The sequence below is a fragment of the Girardinichthys multiradiatus genome, chromosome 8 (assembly GCF_021462225.1).
Source record: "Girardinichthys multiradiatus isolate DD_20200921_A chromosome 8, DD_fGirMul_XY1, whole genome shotgun sequence".
In the NCBI taxonomy this organism is placed as follows: Eukaryota; Metazoa; Chordata; class Actinopteri; order Cyprinodontiformes; family Goodeidae; genus Girardinichthys; species Girardinichthys multiradiatus.
Genome location: NC_061801.1, coordinates 16,920,864 through 16,937,598, shown reverse-complemented (window position 1 = coordinate 16,937,598; position 16,735 = coordinate 16,920,864). Strand labels below are relative to the sequence as shown.

General features: G+C 42.4%; 2 protein-coding genes across 2 annotated transcripts; one reads left to right on the top strand and one right to left on the bottom strand.

The window, feature by feature from the left end:
• Positions 1 to 2,409: 2,409 nt before the first annotated feature.
• On the bottom strand, positions 2,410 to 8,224 carry psmd5 (proteasome 26S subunit, non-ATPase 5). Its single transcript, XM_047372947.1, has 10 exons — positions 7,989 to 8,224; positions 6,227 to 6,371; positions 6,037 to 6,150; positions 5,821 to 5,949; positions 5,454 to 5,563; positions 5,215 to 5,357; positions 4,819 to 5,010; positions 4,261 to 4,370; positions 3,287 to 3,427; positions 2,410 to 3,137 (listed from the first exon to the last, which is right to left on the bottom strand). Exons 1-10 carry the CDS (start codon positions 8,159 to 8,161, stop codon positions 2,880 to 2,882), a joined length of 1,515 nt encoding a protein of 504 aa, XP_047228903.1. The 5' UTR covers positions 8,162 to 8,224; the 3' UTR covers positions 2,410 to 2,879.
• Positions 8,225 to 14,797: 6,573 nt separating this feature from the next.
• Positions 14,798 to 16,017, top strand: LOC124872447 (beta-1,3-galactosyltransferase 9). The gene is made up of 2 exons (XM_047372458.1): positions 14,798 to 14,833; positions 14,923 to 16,017. Exons 1-2 carry the CDS (start codon positions 14,798 to 14,800, stop codon positions 16,015 to 16,017), a joined length of 1,131 nt encoding a protein of 376 aa, XP_047228414.1.
• The last annotated feature ends 718 nt before the right edge of the window (positions 16,018 to 16,735 follow it).

The following is a 16,735-nucleotide window of genomic DNA, read 5'->3' as shown; positions in this document are numbered from 1 at the left end:
TAGGTCTTGGCTAGAGGGGTCAGCAGGACCACGTCATCTGCAAAAAGAAGAGACAAAATCCTCTGGTCCCCAAACCAGACCCCCTCCGGCCCTTGGCTACACCTAGATATCCTGTCCATAAAAGTTATGAACAGGACCGGTGACAAAGGGCAGCCCTGCTGGAGTCCAACATGCACCGGAAACAGGTCTGACGTAGTGCCGGCAATGCGAACCAAACTCCTGCTCCGCTTGTACAGAGACCGGATGGCCCCTAATAAAGGGCCCACGATTCCATACTCCTGGAGCACACCCCACAGGGCATCACGAGGGACACAGTCAAATGCTTTCTCCAGGTCCACAAAACAGATGTGGACCGGTTGGTCCAGTGTTCCACGGCCGGGACGAAAACTACACTGCTCCTCCTGAAGCCGGGGTTCGACTATCGGCCGGACTCTCCTCTCCAATACCCTGGCATAGGTCTTACCAGGGAGGCTGAGAAGTGTGATCCCCCTGTAGTTGGAACACACCCTCTGATCACCCTTCTTATGTAGGGGGACCACCAGCCCAGTCTGCCAGTCCAGAGGTACTGTCCCCGTCGGCCACGCAATGTTGAAGAGGCTTGTCAACCATGACAGCCCCACAACATCCAAAGACTTGAGGTACTCAGGGCGGATCTCATCCAACCCCGAAGCCCTGCCACCGCGGGAGCTTTTAAACCACCTCGGTGACTTCAGCCTGGGTGATGAAAGAGTCCAACACCGAGTCCCCAGCCTCTGTTTCCACCAGGGAATGCGTGATGGCAGGATTGAGGAGATCCTCGAAGTACTCCTTCCACCGCCCGATAATGTCCCTATTTGAGGTCAGCAGCTCCCCACCCGCACTGTAAACAGTGTTGGCGAAGCGAAGCTGCTTCCCCCTCCTGAGGCGCCGGACGGTTTGCCAGAATCGCTTCGGGGCCAACCAGTAGTCCTTCTCCATGGCCTCACCGAACTCCTCCAAGGTCCGGGTTTTTGCCTCCCACAAGCCAACCACAGCCGATAGGACTCTTTCTTCAGCTTGACAGCGTCCCTTACTGCCGGTGTCCACCACCGGGTTCGGGGATTGCCGCCGCGACAGGCACCGCAAACCTTACAGCCGCAGCTACGGGCGGCAGCATCGACAATAGATGCAGAGAACATGGTCCACTCGGACTCTATGTCTCCAACATCCCTCGGAATCAGGTCAAAGCTCTCCCGGAGGTGAGAGTTGAATACATCCCTGGCCGAGGGCTCTGCCAGGCGTTCCCAGCAGACCCTCACTATGCGCTTGGGCCTGCCAAGTCTGTCCAGCTTTCTCCTCCCCCAGCGGATCCAACTCACCACAAGGTGGTGATCAGTGGGCAGCTCAGCCCCTCTCTTCACCCGAGTGTCCAAAACATGCGGCCAAAGGTCTGATGATACGACAACAAATTCGATCATTGACCTCCTGCCTAGGGTGTCCTGGTGCCAAGTGCACTGATGGACACCTTTATGTTTGAACAATGGTGTACATTATGGACAATCCGTGACTAACACAGAAGTCCAATAACAAAACACCGCTCGGATTCAGATCGGGGAGGCCATTCCTCCCGATCACGCCTCTCCAGGTGTCACTGTCTTTTCCCACGTGGGCGTTGAAGTCCCCCAGCAGAGTAATGGAGTCCCCGGGAGGGGCACTATCCAGCACCCCCGACAGGGACGCCAAGAAGGCCGGATACTCCGCACTAAATGAAATGATAGTCAGAGACCTCTCCCCAACCCGAAGGTGCAGGGATGCAACCCTCTCATCCACTGGGGTAAACCCCAACACTAGACGGCTGAGCTGGGGGGCGACAAGAAACCCACCCCAGCCCGCCGCCTCTCCCCATGGGCTACTCCAGAGTAGAAGAGAGTCCAGCCCCTCTCGAGGAGATGGGTTCCAGAGCCCACGCTGTGCGTGGAGGCGAGCCCGACCATTTCTAGTCAATATCTCTCGACCTCCCGCGCAACTTCTGGCTCCTTCCCCCCCAGCGAGGTGACATTCAACGTCCCTAGAGCAGGCCTAAGCATCCGGGGATCGGGCCACCGAGGTCTCCATCTTCGTCCGCCGCCCAATCCTCTTTGCACCGGTCCCTCACGGTTCCCCCTGCAGGTGGTGGGCCCACTGGGGGATGGTCTCACGTCACGTGCTCCGCGAGGAGCAACCCAGCCACCAGGCTCTCTCCGACGAGTCCCGACCCCAGGCCTGGCTCCAGGGTGGGACCCCGGCTCCGCCGTACCGGGCGACGTCACATGTCTCGATTTTGTAGTTGTCATGAGGAGTTCTTTATCAATCCATTGAAATTCAATTTCAAATAATGGCATTGACCAAGATTAATTTATTCTTCGTTCATTTTTCTATTGTGCAACACAAGAAAAGTAAAGAAATACAAGGTGTGTTTTTACAAACATTTATTGAAAAAAAAAACAATAAACTTTTGGACATCAGCACTGCTTTGATAAGCTGACAGTTTAATGCGAACTGTGTGTCTGAATGAAAAACATGTAATATCTGACATTTTACAAGACTCATTGCTGAACTACTCAGTAAAAACCCGAACACTAGGTTTACTTCAGGGTTTCTTTTGAGTATGTGCTATTACAGTTTCAAATCTATAAAGTCATTCAAGTACTTTTACTCCAGACCGTGGTGCCATTAATAACCTAAATGTGCCTGAATAGCTTTATCAGCTTTTAATTTGTAACGTGAAACATGCTGGGGATTCGTGGCATATTTGCTAATTTAAGCCACAAAACGTGTTTTTTTTAAACAAATTATTTGGTGTTATGTTAATCTCGACAGGAATTTACCAAATACTTCAGCAATAAACCTACAGTCCATTATGTATTCTGACTTAATGTAAATTAGTCTGCCCCTTCTGTGCTGACCGCGGCCACAGCTGATACGTAGTAGGGTCCTTCTTTCAGATACGTCTTCAGGCGGATGTAGTTTGGACTGCCCAGTATTTCTGATGCTGTAGATGAGCCTACAAGACAACTCACCAGTTCAAATTTGGCATCTTTGGCCTCCTTTGTTTGGCCGGTTGAGCGATCCAAAATGAACTCCATAAAACCAGGTGTGCTAATCATTATCTTCTGACCCCAGGGCTGACTGGCAATGGCCTAAAACCCACACATATACAAACATGAAATCAGTTATCACTGCTGTTGTTATCATCTGCTCCTGTGAAAAAATGTGTGTAGCTTTTCGGTTTTGAAGGTAATGACTGCATAGGCTAGAAGTAATAGTGGGGGTTATTAAGAAAACTTACAGAGAAGATTCTAAAAGCCCAGCAGTGCAGCTCTGGAAAAGGCTGAGTGCTGATGTTGCGAATCATGTCCATTGGCTGGTTAGACAGAAGGTGGAACCAGGACTCTGTCAGGGACAAAAGGTCTTCTGTTTGATGCTCTGGCTGTAAAAAATAGAAACTCGTGAAAATATCATAGTTGAGTTCGTTTTGTTTATTCAACAATATCACAGTGAAACCTTTCTGGAGAGGGGAATCGTCCGAGCTTTTGCTGGCAACAACTTAATGCTCACCCTCTACCGATGATCCACATGGCCCTGTCTTTTAGTGTTTAACCCTTTCTCTCTCCTAGACATGGCGATTGACTGAGCTTTTACTGTAACTAATTATATGTGCTCTCTTTCAGACTCTAACCTTGAAAACTGGCTCAGAGTTTATCTGTTCTTTCTTTCTAGGTGAAACGACTAAAGGAGCTACATCCATTAACATTTACTTTTCCTTCCCATAGAAAGGACTCCTGGATCAGTGCTTCTTTGTTCTTTTTGTGTCTCTGCTCTGTTCTCTCTAACCCCCAGTCGGTCGTAGCAGATGGCCGCTCACACTGAGCCTGGTTCTGCTGGAGTATTCTTCCTGTTAAAAGGGAGTTTTTCCTCTCCACTGTCGCTACATGCATGCTCAGTATGAGGGATTGCTGCAAAGTCAACGCCAATGACTGTCCACTGTCTCTACATGCTCATCCAGGAGGAGTGAATGCTGCAAGTCACTGACTGGATGCAATCTGCTGGGTTTCCTTAGATAGAAAAACGTTTTATCCAATTTGAATAAATAACTGAATCTGACTGCACTGTTCAATGGTTAGGATTAATTGGAATGTAGTACCTGACTGTTGTGAAGTACCTTGAGACAACATGTGTTGTGAATTGGTGCTATATAAATAAACTGAATTGAAACTGAATTGAATTGAAACAGTAATGGATGCAGTTTGTCCATATAAATACCTGAAGGATGAGAAGCTGAGATATGGCGTCCAAGCTCCGAACTCTGAGTTCAGTAGCTCCAGAACTAGCAAGTTGGCTTATTCTCAGAAACACAGCCTTGAATTTGTCTCCTGTTCATAGAAAATGTTTTTACAAATTAACACCAGACAGTCATGATAACTCTGAAGTTTAAACTACATAAGGTGGATGTGACTCCTCTGTTGAACTGAATTACTGACTAAGATGTGATCTCATATAACTAGATGAACCCAAAAGCAGAACTGTAAATGGAAAATTATAAGAAGTGACGTAACATCATCGGACTGAAGTGAAAGCGGTGCTTTTCTGTCAGGCTCCCCAGTTCTCAAACAAATTTAGAGAAGGATTTATTCTGATGCATTTTATTCTTTGCAGATGTCGGTGTAGAAATGCGTGGTTTGGTTTTATTCTGCTAGAAAGACGTTTTAGAACAAGAATTTCACAGATTTCTTAGCTCAGGCAATTGTGGGACGCATCCATTCATGTAGTCAAATTATGGAGAAAGACAAGAAAATCACAACCTGCGAAGATAACACCTACCTGTCTTCTGCAGAACCTGCTTTCCCTCAACTGTAGAACCAAGTAATCCTAAAGTGTCCAGAGCCACTCCGATCATGACGGGGTCCGGATCCAGGGCCATGTCAAACACCTTGTTTAGGAAGACTGGGTAGGATTCACAAACCTGCTGGGGGCTGTCCATAATGGCCAGGTTCCCAAAGAACTTCACCAAACCTGAACCAGCAATATATATACAGCTATGATTAATATTTCCTGAAAGTGAAACAGGTTTCAAAGGGCCCTAATTGAGCCGGCTAAATCCAATTTTCCCAGATTAAAACACACATGTAAAAGAAGAACACCAAAACAAACACATAACTATTATTTGTTGCTGGTACTAAATTGTGAAAATAGCTTTTAGTTCAAGCCTCTACTAACCAGGAAGGTAGAGTGAAGAGAACGGGTCCGTCTCTGCTCCTCTGATCATGTTGGAGATTTTATCCATTATACCCTGCTGAGCCAAATACTGGCGGCCATGCTGACTGTGGGCCAAAGTGGTCACCATCTCAGTTGAAGTGGCCCTGGTGGGAAAGATATGAATAAAATAATGTACTATGTGAAAAGCACAGGAACAGTGTAAGACAGAAGATATTTTACTGATACAAAACTGTCGCTACCTGATTAAGACATCGTCTCCTGTCAGCTCGCTGAGCAGCAAGGAAATGAGGCCGCTGTTGGCACAGTAACCGAGAGAAATGGGAGAAAAAGATGAGATTTCAACCACCAGCTGCAAGCAGAGAGAAGAACAAGAGGAGCTTCTTGTCATGCAAGTCTTTTTTTCCAGAAAACATAATTAAATAAAACAGAAAATGTTAATATTGGAGCAGCAATGTTATTTTATTTGATAGGCTTACAATTTACATAAAATACAGACTAAAACAGAATATTTACCCTTAGAAATAGATGTACTAGAAATGAGTTCAACAAAACAAAACATTGTCCATCTAGTATTTTCAGTCACAAGTTTGGAGGAATTTAAATGACCTCATATATTCTGTATCTGATTACGTCACTTCTGGCCATCACTTCCTTCATGACTTCAAGGAGATCAGTCTGGAATAACTTGTCTAATCCAGGCTTAGAGTGACTTATTTTCGAAAGGGACTCAATTGCCTGCAAGAGAAAAAAAAAAATCAGTTGTGGCACACTTTGAGGTAGAAGGAAATACAACAAAATAATTTCAATGCTTAACGTTTTCACCTGTTTTGCCACAGCTATCTTCTCCTCTCCAATGCACAGGATCACCGCTCGTAAAATGTCATGGTTGTTGACGATTTCTGTGACAGCCTCTGGGTGCTCCACCACCCTGCCAATCTGACAGTAAACAAAAGCTGAAGTAATAATTGTTTTCCTGGCTGCTATCATCTGCACATGTGTACAAACGGCCTACCTGTGTCAAGGCCAGTATCTTAACAGTGTCATTGGGGTGGCTCAAACCCTCTTGCAGCTTTCCTCTGTAGTTATGGACCAGATGCAAAGGGCTGAGGGCTAGTAGGATGCGTTCAAGAATGTCCACGCACAGATCAACCTGCTCCCTGTGAGCAAAGGACATATTAAAAACTCCAAACCCCCTAAACAATTGTTTTAGAGCTGCAACTAACAGTTCGATCTTTCATTCAATCCACTTAATATTTTAAGTCATCAAAGCTTACTGGTCTACACTCTACATCCAACTGCTCTATACCCGTCACAGTTTTAAACTGATTAAATTGTGACTTAAATGTTGTTAGTTAATGAATACCGACTGCTTCAATGAGTAAATGTAAATGTAAATGCAATTAGACTTAATGCTGAGAGACCGATCTGCATCCTAATCTGCAGTTGCAGTAAAAAGTTAACCAACACTCATTATGAGCATCAATGAAAGCTTAATGTTAGCCTGCTATATTCATTCCAAAACCAACTTTGGCTCTGAAAAAGACCCTCGGCATGATGCCACCACCACCATGCTTTTGACAGCTGCCAGTGTTTTTGGGTTGGAAAGCCTCACCTTGGCTCTTTCAAACATACATCATCAGTGTTGCCATACAGCTCAATCTTTCTCTTTCTCTTTAGAAGGCATTTGGTTTTTTCTACATGGGCAGCTCCAAGTTTCAAGCTCACGTGAAGGGGAACCTGAAGCTTTTTTCTTAGACTATCAATCCACTGTGTTTTAACTTGCTTCACTTTCATTTGTTGGTGAGGGTTTGGGTGAGATGGATGAAACTTTTACGCAATTACATCAAACCCAACATTAACACTAGTTTAGGATTGGATAAGGCAGGCAGTTTCTGAAATGGCACAACTTCAACCCTACTGAAAATCCTTGGAGTATGCATAAAAGCAGGGACAATGGTAGAAAACCAGCACCAAAATATTTTGCAATTCTGCTATAATGAGTGGTCAATTACCCAGCTAGAATTCTGCCAGAAATCTGGTGACGGTTACAAAAAGTGTGTGCTTCTGTTTAACTTACTAAGGGACTTACAATGAAATATTAGTGGGAGGGTGAGAAAATATTTGAGATCGATTTGATACTGTGGATTAGGGGGAAAAAATCTACAAAACTCAAACCTATGCGACACAATTCTTATTTTAAACAAATTCTTGAAGTTGTATCCCGTTTAATCTTTCCAACCAGGAAAAAGAAAGGATAAAATGCACACATTTCCACACACACCTCACCAGTGTGCGTGTGCTTTAGCATCTTGACCACCATGTAATGTATATGATTATGATATACTCCCAACTGGCCAAGTGTATCAGAGTAAAAATGCTTTTTTTTTTATTTTAGAAATTACGATCTGGCAGTTGAAGGTACATCTGAAAGAATCTGTAAAAAAATCTATATATTATGCGTGAAAAAAGTGGAGAATTTAGAAAGAAAAGATTTCAATAGAAAAAGATCATTTAGTTTTAGAGAACATGACAGAAAATAAACAAGCACTGAACTGAAATCATGTAGGATGGTAGCCACCTAGCATGCTAACAACAAGCACAAGTTACATGCAACTTTCTTAGCTAGCTAACATCTCCTGTTGTAATACTAATGGTTATGCTAACCCATTTACTCAACGGCTAGTGCTGGCGGAGTAACACACTCACTGACTCAGCAGTTAACGTGCAACCGTGAGTTTAACAGAGTGTAAAAAACGTAGGTGAGACATGCCAACCTTTCATTAGAGTTCAGCAGAGAGAAAATCACATCGAAACGCTGTCCGCTCACAAAGTCTCTCAGGGTGCTGAGTGGAATGGACAGCAAAGCGGTTTTTAAGCTCTGGAGCTCTTCCACTGGGTCCTCAACTCCAGATATTTCCTCCAGTAAACTTTGAATGGTGGCTGCCATGACGGTTACTGTTTTGGAACCCCAGGTACTTCCCCTTCTTCTTCATATCACGTTAGCCTCTTACAACCAAGCAGTGCATTGCCGCCACCTAGTGGACCAAATAGGCGCATCAAACAAAACACCCAGAATTAGTTACCATGCTAGGTGCCTTCCCTTCGTACTTATTTACCCAGTATAAGTTAATATTGAGAAATTCTACTACAACATACATAATACAAGTCAAAAGTTTATAAATGTAAGATTTCCTTTTTTCCAAATAACACAGGAGAATAAAACCAAACAAAGTTTTGGAAAATAAACTTAATGTGTTTTATTCAGTAGACACATATTTCAAAACTATTAAATACAATCATCCTTTTACCATAAACAGGAAAAATAACCTCTGCATTAATCATGTTTAATTTATGTTGCTTATCCTATTTCATGCATAAATAGAGGAGACCTCTGAAAATATGTATATATACATATATTTTCTGCATAACCCCTTTAATCTTTAAAGGTCAGTACAGCCTATGCCATTAAAGAGAGTGAGAGATTAGGTACACTTTAGACTGATCATTGGCAGGAACCATAATCACATATGTGGTAAATTGAAACTCACCACTTAATCATGCATGTTTTTGTACATGGGAAGAAGCTGTTGCATGGGAACACTAAACTATGCAAACTACCCACAGACAGGCCTCACAACTAAGATTTAGATAGGAGATGTTCCAAGAACCAGCAGTGTTAACCGCCACATTAAACATGTGACTCTTAAACTTAATTCGTAAAATACTAAAAACAGTATTACGGTCTTAGGGAGAACTGCTAGTATGTCAGCACTAGATTAATATGCAGAATTTGTGCTGGATACAACATTTGCATGGATTATCAATTTAATATATTTGGCACATTTAACAACACTTAATGTTGACCAACGTGCCTCACGTAAAGCAAATAAGAACAAAATAACTACAGAAGACAGGCATAAAACAAAACAAAAACAAAAAACCCCATAAACAATTAAAAATATGATTAAAATCTATAAACTATAGAAACATCACAACCTAAATGCTCTGATGAAACTCAAACTGCACTTGAGTTTAAAGCCGACATAAAAAGGTGAGTTTTGACTGTTTGACTGTACAGACCCACCATTATGTATCTCAAGGGGCAGTTTGTTCCAGAGACTGGGAGCTCTGGCAGCAAAACCACAAAATTAAAAAAAAGATTCAGCTTTTGCAATTTGACGGAATTGATAAAAACAGGTCGTGACAAGTGTGGACACTTACTTCTCAAATTAAAAAAAGCTCTCTGAAAACACTCAGAGATTCCTGATAGTAGAGTATTAATGAGTAGCAAGAGGGCCAAGGATATCAGGTGACCTAGTAAGGTGAGGATGATCACCAAACACAATAATTTCAGTTTTGTTTTTGTTCTGACTGGCTGACATTTTTGAGTCAGCCAGTCAGACATCTCATAGACAGTTAAACAGTGGCTGCAGTGGGTCAGAGACATTTAGATTAAAAGGGTCATATATTTGCATATCATCAGCGTAACAATGGAAAGAAATATTATGCTTTCTATATATGGAACCCACAGGCAGGAATTATAATAAAAACAGAATAGGGCCTAATATAGACCCTTGAGGTACTCCACAAGAAATAGGTTCTGAGGAAAAAGAATATACACAGACAAGGACATGTCAGAAAGATACGATTTAAACTGCGATAGTACAGAGCCTTTGAGACCAACAATGTGTTCAAGTCTTAATAACAGATTTACTGTATTAAAGGCAGCAGTAAAATCTAAAAGAACCAAAACCACAGAGCACCCTAAGTCAGCAGTTAAAAGAATATACACAGCTCAAAAAAATAAAGGGAACACTTAAACAACACAATATAACTCCAGGTAAATCAAACTTCTGTGAAATCAAACTGTCCACTTAGGAAGCAACACTGATTGACAATCAGTTTCACATAATGTTGTGCAAATGGAATAAACAACAGGGGGAAATCTTTGGCGATTAGCAAGACACACTCAATAAAGGAGTGGTTCTGCAGGTGGGGACCACAGACCACTTCTCAGTACTTATGCTTACTGGCTGATGTTTTGGTCACTTTTGAATGTTGGTGGTGCTTTCACACTCGTGGTAGCATGAGACGGACTCTACAACCCAAACAAGTGGCTCAGGTAGGGCAGCTCATCCAGGATGGCACATCAATGCGAGCTGTGGCAAGAAGGTTTGCTGTGTCTGTCAGCGTAGTGTCCAGAGCCTGGAGGCGCTACCAGGAGACAGGCCAGTACACCAGGAGACGTGGAGGAGGCTGTAGGAGGGCAACAGCCCAGCAGCAGGACCGCTACCTCCGCCTTTGTGGAAGGAGGAACAGGAGGAGCACTGCCAGAGCCCTGCAAAATGACCTCCAGCAGGCCACAAATGTGCATGTATCTGCACAAACGGTTAGAAACCGACTCCATGAGGATGGTATGAGGGTCCGACGTCCACAAATGGGGGTTGTCCTCACAGCCCAACACCGTGCAGGACGCTTGGCATTTGCCAGAGAACACCAGGATTGGCAAATTCGCCACTGGCGCCCTCTGCTCTTCACAGATGAAAGCAGGTTCACACTGAGCACATGTGACAGACGTGACAGAGTCTGGAGACACCGTGGAGAGTGATCTGCTGCCTGCAACATCCTTCACCATGACCGGTTTGGCAGTGGGTCAGTAATGGTGTGGGGTGGCATTTCTTTGGAGGGCCGCATGGCCCTCCATGTGCTCGCCAGAGGTAGCCTGACTGCCATTAGGTACCGAGATGAGATCCTCAGACCCCTTGTGAGACCATATACTGGTGCGGTTGGCCCTGGGTTCCTCCTTATGCAGGACAATGCTAGACCTCATGTGGCTGGAGTGTGTCAGCAGTTCCTGCAAGATGAAGACATTGAAGCTATGGACTGGCCCGCCCGTTCCCCAGACCTGAATCTGATTGAGCACATCTGGGACATCATGTCTCGCTCCATTCACCAACGTTATGTTGCACCACAGACTGTCCAAGAGTTGGCGGATGCTGGGAGGATATCCCTCAGGAGACCATCCACCGTTTCATCAGGAGTATGCCCAGGCATTGTAGGGAGGTCATAGAGGCACATGGAGACCACACACAATACTGAGCCTCATTTTGACTTGTTTTAAGGACATTACATCAAAGTTGGATCAGCCTGTAGTGTGTTTTTCCACTTTACTTTTGTGTGTGACTTCAAATCCAGGCCTCCATTGGTTAATAAATTTGATTTCCATTGATGATTTTTGTGTGATTTTGTTGTCAGCACATTCACCTTTGTACAGAACAAAGTATTCATGAGAATATTTCATTCATTCAGATCTAGGATGTGTTATTTGAGTGTTCCCTTTATTTTTTTGAGTAGTGTAATTGAAAACCCTAGAAAGTGCTGTCTCAATGCTATGATGGGATTGAAAACCAGATTGAGACTCTTCACAAACACCATGAGTATTTAAAAAGGTATGAAGTTGATTAAAAACAGCCTTGTCTAAAATTTTGGACATAAAGGGTAATTTGGAGATAAGTCTGTTGTTAGAAAGAACACTGTGATCCAGATTACTTTTTTTGATAATCAGCTGCACAACAACGTGTTTGAATGCAGCTGGTACACAGCCAGATGACAAAGAGGTATTTAGAATGTGTAAAATACTATGCCCAATAATGTAGAGAGTCTCCTTAAAAAGACGAGAAGGGAGGATATCCAGCGGGAACTAGAAGGTCTCAAATTATAAATCATTTCCATTAAATCTGCAAAAGAAACTATTAAAAAAAACAGCAGAACATTAAGAAGGTACAGTCTGATCTAAAACAGGTTGTGACTGGGAAGGCCTTAGTGCAAAAAAACATAAAAAAAAAAAAAATTCAGGAACCTGTTACAAAGGTAGAAGAAGCCTCCATGGAAACAGTATCACATGGATTAATAACAGAGTTAAACATTTTAAAAAACTTGAGGTTTGTGACTATTTGCCGAGATCAGTTTAGATAAGAAAGCAGATTTAGCTGTTTTCATGGCCCTCTGATATTTAGATAAACAGTCATGCAGAATTCCTAAAGACACCAGGAGTTTGTTCTTCTTCCACCTTCTTTCAGTACAGCGATAATCTCGTCTGGGAGCACAGGTGGATTCATTCATCCAAGGGTGATATGATGGTTTAGCTCGCTGGTGGAGCAACTGTCTCCAGGATGTCAGAACATGCGTTAAAAAGATTAACCAGCCCTTCAGCATTAAAATCAGCATGAGAGTTAAAATCACTAAAAACTGAGGTAGCAAACGTGGAGAAAAAGAGACTAGCAGTTTATCTTGTGCAAATGTCACACTGGTCTCTCATTGTTCAACTCAGCGTTATGCGCCACAACATTAAATAGGACAGAAAAATTGTCAGGAATGCCTCAGTCTTTGATTTCAGTAATAAAGAGCTTTAAAAGACCCTTCAACCCTCCAAGACCCTTTAACTGTGTTCTACATTGGGTCAGAAACCAAAATACTAGATTAGAACTTGACACGGTCCCATTGTGTTTGCAAAACTTTCTGTTTCTTTACATCCCTCCAGATCTTGGATAAAAGAGTTTTCTAAGTGGTATCTATTCCAGTAAAAGTATTAGCAATAAAATGCTGCTGGTCATCATGCTGCTCTTCATTTATATTTTAGAACAACATTCTTTATTCTTTGCCAGCACTATTGTTCATATTCTCTGCCCTATCAGACCTCTCTCCCTAATGGGCCTTTTTATTGCTTCAAAGGTCTGCAGCATTTGGCTTGTAAAATTGATTGTGTCCAAATGTTGCCTAATTGGACAACATTAATAATGCTTATTTTATTCTCATTAAAGTACAATAGTCAAATGTTAGGTTTAACATGTTTTTAGAATAAACAAGAAAGTTTGCTTAGGTCAGACCAGAGACCTTCCACTTGTAAAAAAATATTTTTGCCACATTAGTAACACCAAGTAGGCCAAATCCCGACATTTTTGATTGCACTGAATGTTTGAAATGCAGGGATTTGACACAATTGGAAACATTAATGATGTCAGCTACTGAATGCAAACAAAAACCATAATTTTGTTAATTTTTTTTTGTGTTCAAGAAATTCTATTGTTCATATGCACTTAAACTAGGGGTGTCCAAAGTGCAGTCCAGGGGTCATGTGGCGCCATGTGGCACCCCTGGACCCCAATTTTAACAGTGGTACAGATTTGGCTCACCAGCACAGGCTTTTGATGTAGACAGAGATTTAATTATTTTTATATAACAGCAAAGATTTTATTGACAAACTGAAATCTTCCTTAAATGGAACATATTTGGTGAAACACAAAGTATTCATCTTTTAATAATCATGCATTTTGCATTCTTTAAAATTTCATAGTAAATAGGACCAACAAATATACAGCAACTTTTACTTAAAAGGACACCTGGGTGCACCCAAATCTGCATTTAACAAATTTATAAAACTTGGCTAAATATAGCATGCATTTTAAAAGAAAGACTGGTCCAAATCCTGTTCTTATTGATGAGGAATAGGTTTTTTTCTAGGTCAAGAAATGAAAATCTGTTGCCCAATATCCCCCAAACATTTGGAAACTGTATGCCTTTCTCTTAATAAGGTAAACCAACAAAGCCCTTTTTATGTTTTGGATTTCCAAATTTTTGAAAATCCCTTTCCCACAAACATATTTGTTTCACTAAAATACATTTTGTTTAGCTTATTGATGAGCAGAAATAAAGACTCACAAATTGGCTTGGATTTTTTATTTTTTAAAAACTCATATTTTTGTGGCTGACAAGCACTTTCTACTTTATGATTTTGGCCCACATGGGAAAAAGTTTGGACACCATAAATCTTTTATAGATTTTAGAGCAATATAAGAAATATGTGGAGTTGGTTGATTAAATTTTAAGAAATGTTTCCACCATGTTTCATAGTGGAAATGGTGTGTTCAGAGGGATATTGAGTATTAGTTTACCATCAAAAATTATGTTTTGTACATCGGACAAAATGTTCCCCCTTGGGTCTCATCTGACAATTGCATCTTTTTGACTTTTTTTTTTCTCTTGTGCATGTTCGTATGTAACCAAATTGCCCCACCCGAGCTGTAAATGTTTGCAGCTCCTCCAGGAACTATAGCTCTTGGCTGCTTCTTTGATTATTTATCTCCTTGTGGATGACCATGTCCTGGTAGGTTTGCAGTTATGCAAGACTCTTTTAATTTCAGCGCTTTTGTGTTGAGCTTTTTCGGTCAAATGAACTAAAAACAAACTTAGTAGTGACACAAAAATATTTTGGGATTGGATGTTGAAATTTTAAGAAAGATAACATTTAAAAGAAAATCATTGAAGTGTTTCAGCAGTTTGTGGTGAATGGTGAATATGCAATGATCCCTTGGCTTTAATCAGCTACTCTTTTTACCTGTCATTGAATTAGTATGCATAATGTAGCTCCTCGAAGCGCCTCGAAATCAAGACCAGAGTTGGGAACAGGGTGTACAGTTACAGTCTCCTAAGGTTTCATGACAGTGGAAACGCTGTGTGTCAACTGTTGTTGTTGTAAAGCCTACTGTTGCGGCAGGTCCAATCATCACTTGCAGCTAATACACAGATGAGCCACAAAGCTTTTGCAGCAGCTGTCATGCAGGTACAGACTCAAATTTTTTAAATCATACATTTTGAATTAAGTTCCCTCTACTGCATTTAGGGTAATTCATACTTTTTTTTTCACTGCAGTGTTCTTTGTGCAAGCTGCGTACCCATCAGTGGTGTTTCCTCTTGTTCAACATCTTGCTGTTCCACGCACTGCTGTTTGGGGCAGATTTTGTTGAGGAGTACCTCCTGCAGCCTACCCCTGTGGTTTACACTGATGGCATGGTTGCTGATGTTAGGGAGAAAGCAAGAAAATTGGACTTGAGCACCATAAGAGAGAATGTGTCCCATGTATATCCAATTTCTAATTCTGAAGTCTGCAGAAACTCTGACCTCTTCCTCCTCGCTCTGGTCTTCAGCTCTCCTGCTAATATCACCCAAAGAGATGCAGTGAGAAGAACATGGGGAAAGCAAACAAAAATTCAAGATTTTCCCATTAAGGTACTCTTCTTCACAGTATCAACTGAGACTTCTACCACACAACAGGATCTCATGAGAGAGTCTAAACTTCATGGTGATTTGATCCAAAGCTATGCCACAGATGAGTCATCCCGCTATGGAGCAAAGAAGAGCACATTACTGGCTTTTCGCTGGGTAATCACATACTGTCCTCTCGCAAGTTTGGTTCTGTTGACTGATGAGTCTGTATTTATAAACCTACCTGCCATTGGAAGTTACCTGCTGGGGCTTCACATGCATCTGGAGGACCTGTATCTAGGCAGAGTGATCCAGAGAGAGTCCCCTAACAGGCATCCCGATAGTATACACTACCTGCCCCGCACTCTCTACCCTGACAAGTATTTACCAGAATACTGTGAAGGAACAGCCTACGTTGTGTCGCAGGATGTGGTCCGTAAAGTCTACGTTGCATCCTCAATAGTTCGTGCACCCGTCCCGGTCGATGTTTTTATAGGTTTCTGTGCTCAGAAAGCCGGTGTCACACCAACCCACAGTGCCAGGTTCTCAGGAGAGAGACACATCCACTACAATGCCTGCTGCTACCAACATTTGTTCAGCTCTGCTGGAATGGGTAGCCAGGAATTAGAAAGAGTGTGGGAAGACCTTGAACAAAAAGGTGGAAGATGCTCATTGCTGAAGATATACTATGGACTTGTAGCCTGCAAGGTTCGTACATATTTGGATAAAATGTTATTAAACAACTCAAAGGGGCAGACTTAATCATGTAAATTTATAGGGGTAAAACTTATGTTCAGTAATTGTTTTCCTATGAGCTTTTTTTTATTTTGAACAATCTAAAGTATTACAATCAAAATCTAATTAGAAAGAAAACTTATTATCCAAAATCGTTTCCTTTAAATGACTTTTTTTTTTTTTTTTGTGGGAACCTAGTGTGGCCCAGTGAGTCTCTCACCTATTGCTAATTGTTCAGTTGGCTGAAACTTGCACTAAACAAACATAAAGCTTTAAACATAATTTTCTAATGGTGCTGTTTGTGGTTAGTTTTATTCCTCAAATTCTGTAGATTTTTTAGAAAATTAAGAAAAAAACATTCTTTTCACACACTTTTCACACACTGCTTCCCCCTCAGGAGTGTTGTGGGGCTGTCATGGTTGACACGCCTCTTCAACATTACGTGGCGGACGGGGACAGTGCCTCTGGATTGGCAGACTGGGGTGGTGGTCCCCCTTCATAAGAAGGGTGACCGGAGGGTGTGTTCCAACTACAGGGGGATCACACTCCTCAGCCTCCCTGGTAAGGCCTACGCCAGGATATTGGAGAGGAGAGTCCGGCCGATAGTCGAACCTCGGCTTCAGGAGGAGCAGTGTGGTTTTTGTCCCGGCTGTGGAACACTGGACCAGCTCTATACCCTCTACAGGGTACTTGAGGGTTCATGGGAGTTTGCCCAACCGGTCCACATCTGTTTTGTGGACCTGGA

Excerpts from the sequence above, each read along its gene's own strand:
- psmd5 (XM_047372947.1), bottom strand. The coding sequence starts at position 8,161 with ATGGCAGCCACCATTCAAAGTTTACTGGAGGAAATATCTGGAGTTGAG. Across the intron at positions 6,151-6,226 it reads AGATACTGGCCTTGACACAG|ATTGGCAGGGTGGTGGAGCA; the intron begins GTAGGCCGTTTG and ends GTTTACTGTCAG. Across the intron at positions 5,358-5,453 it reads GGAGACGATGTCTTAATCAG|GGCCACTTCAACTGAGATGG; the intron begins GTAGCGACAGTT and ends CTTTCCCACCAG.
- LOC124872447 (XM_047372458.1), top strand. The coding sequence starts at position 14,798 with ATGAGCCACAAAGCTTTTGCAGCAGCTGTCATGCAG. Across the intron at positions 14,834-14,922 it reads TTGCAGCAGCTGTCATGCAG|TGTTCTTTGTGCAAGCTGCG; the intron begins GTACAGACTCAA and ends TTTTCACTGCAG.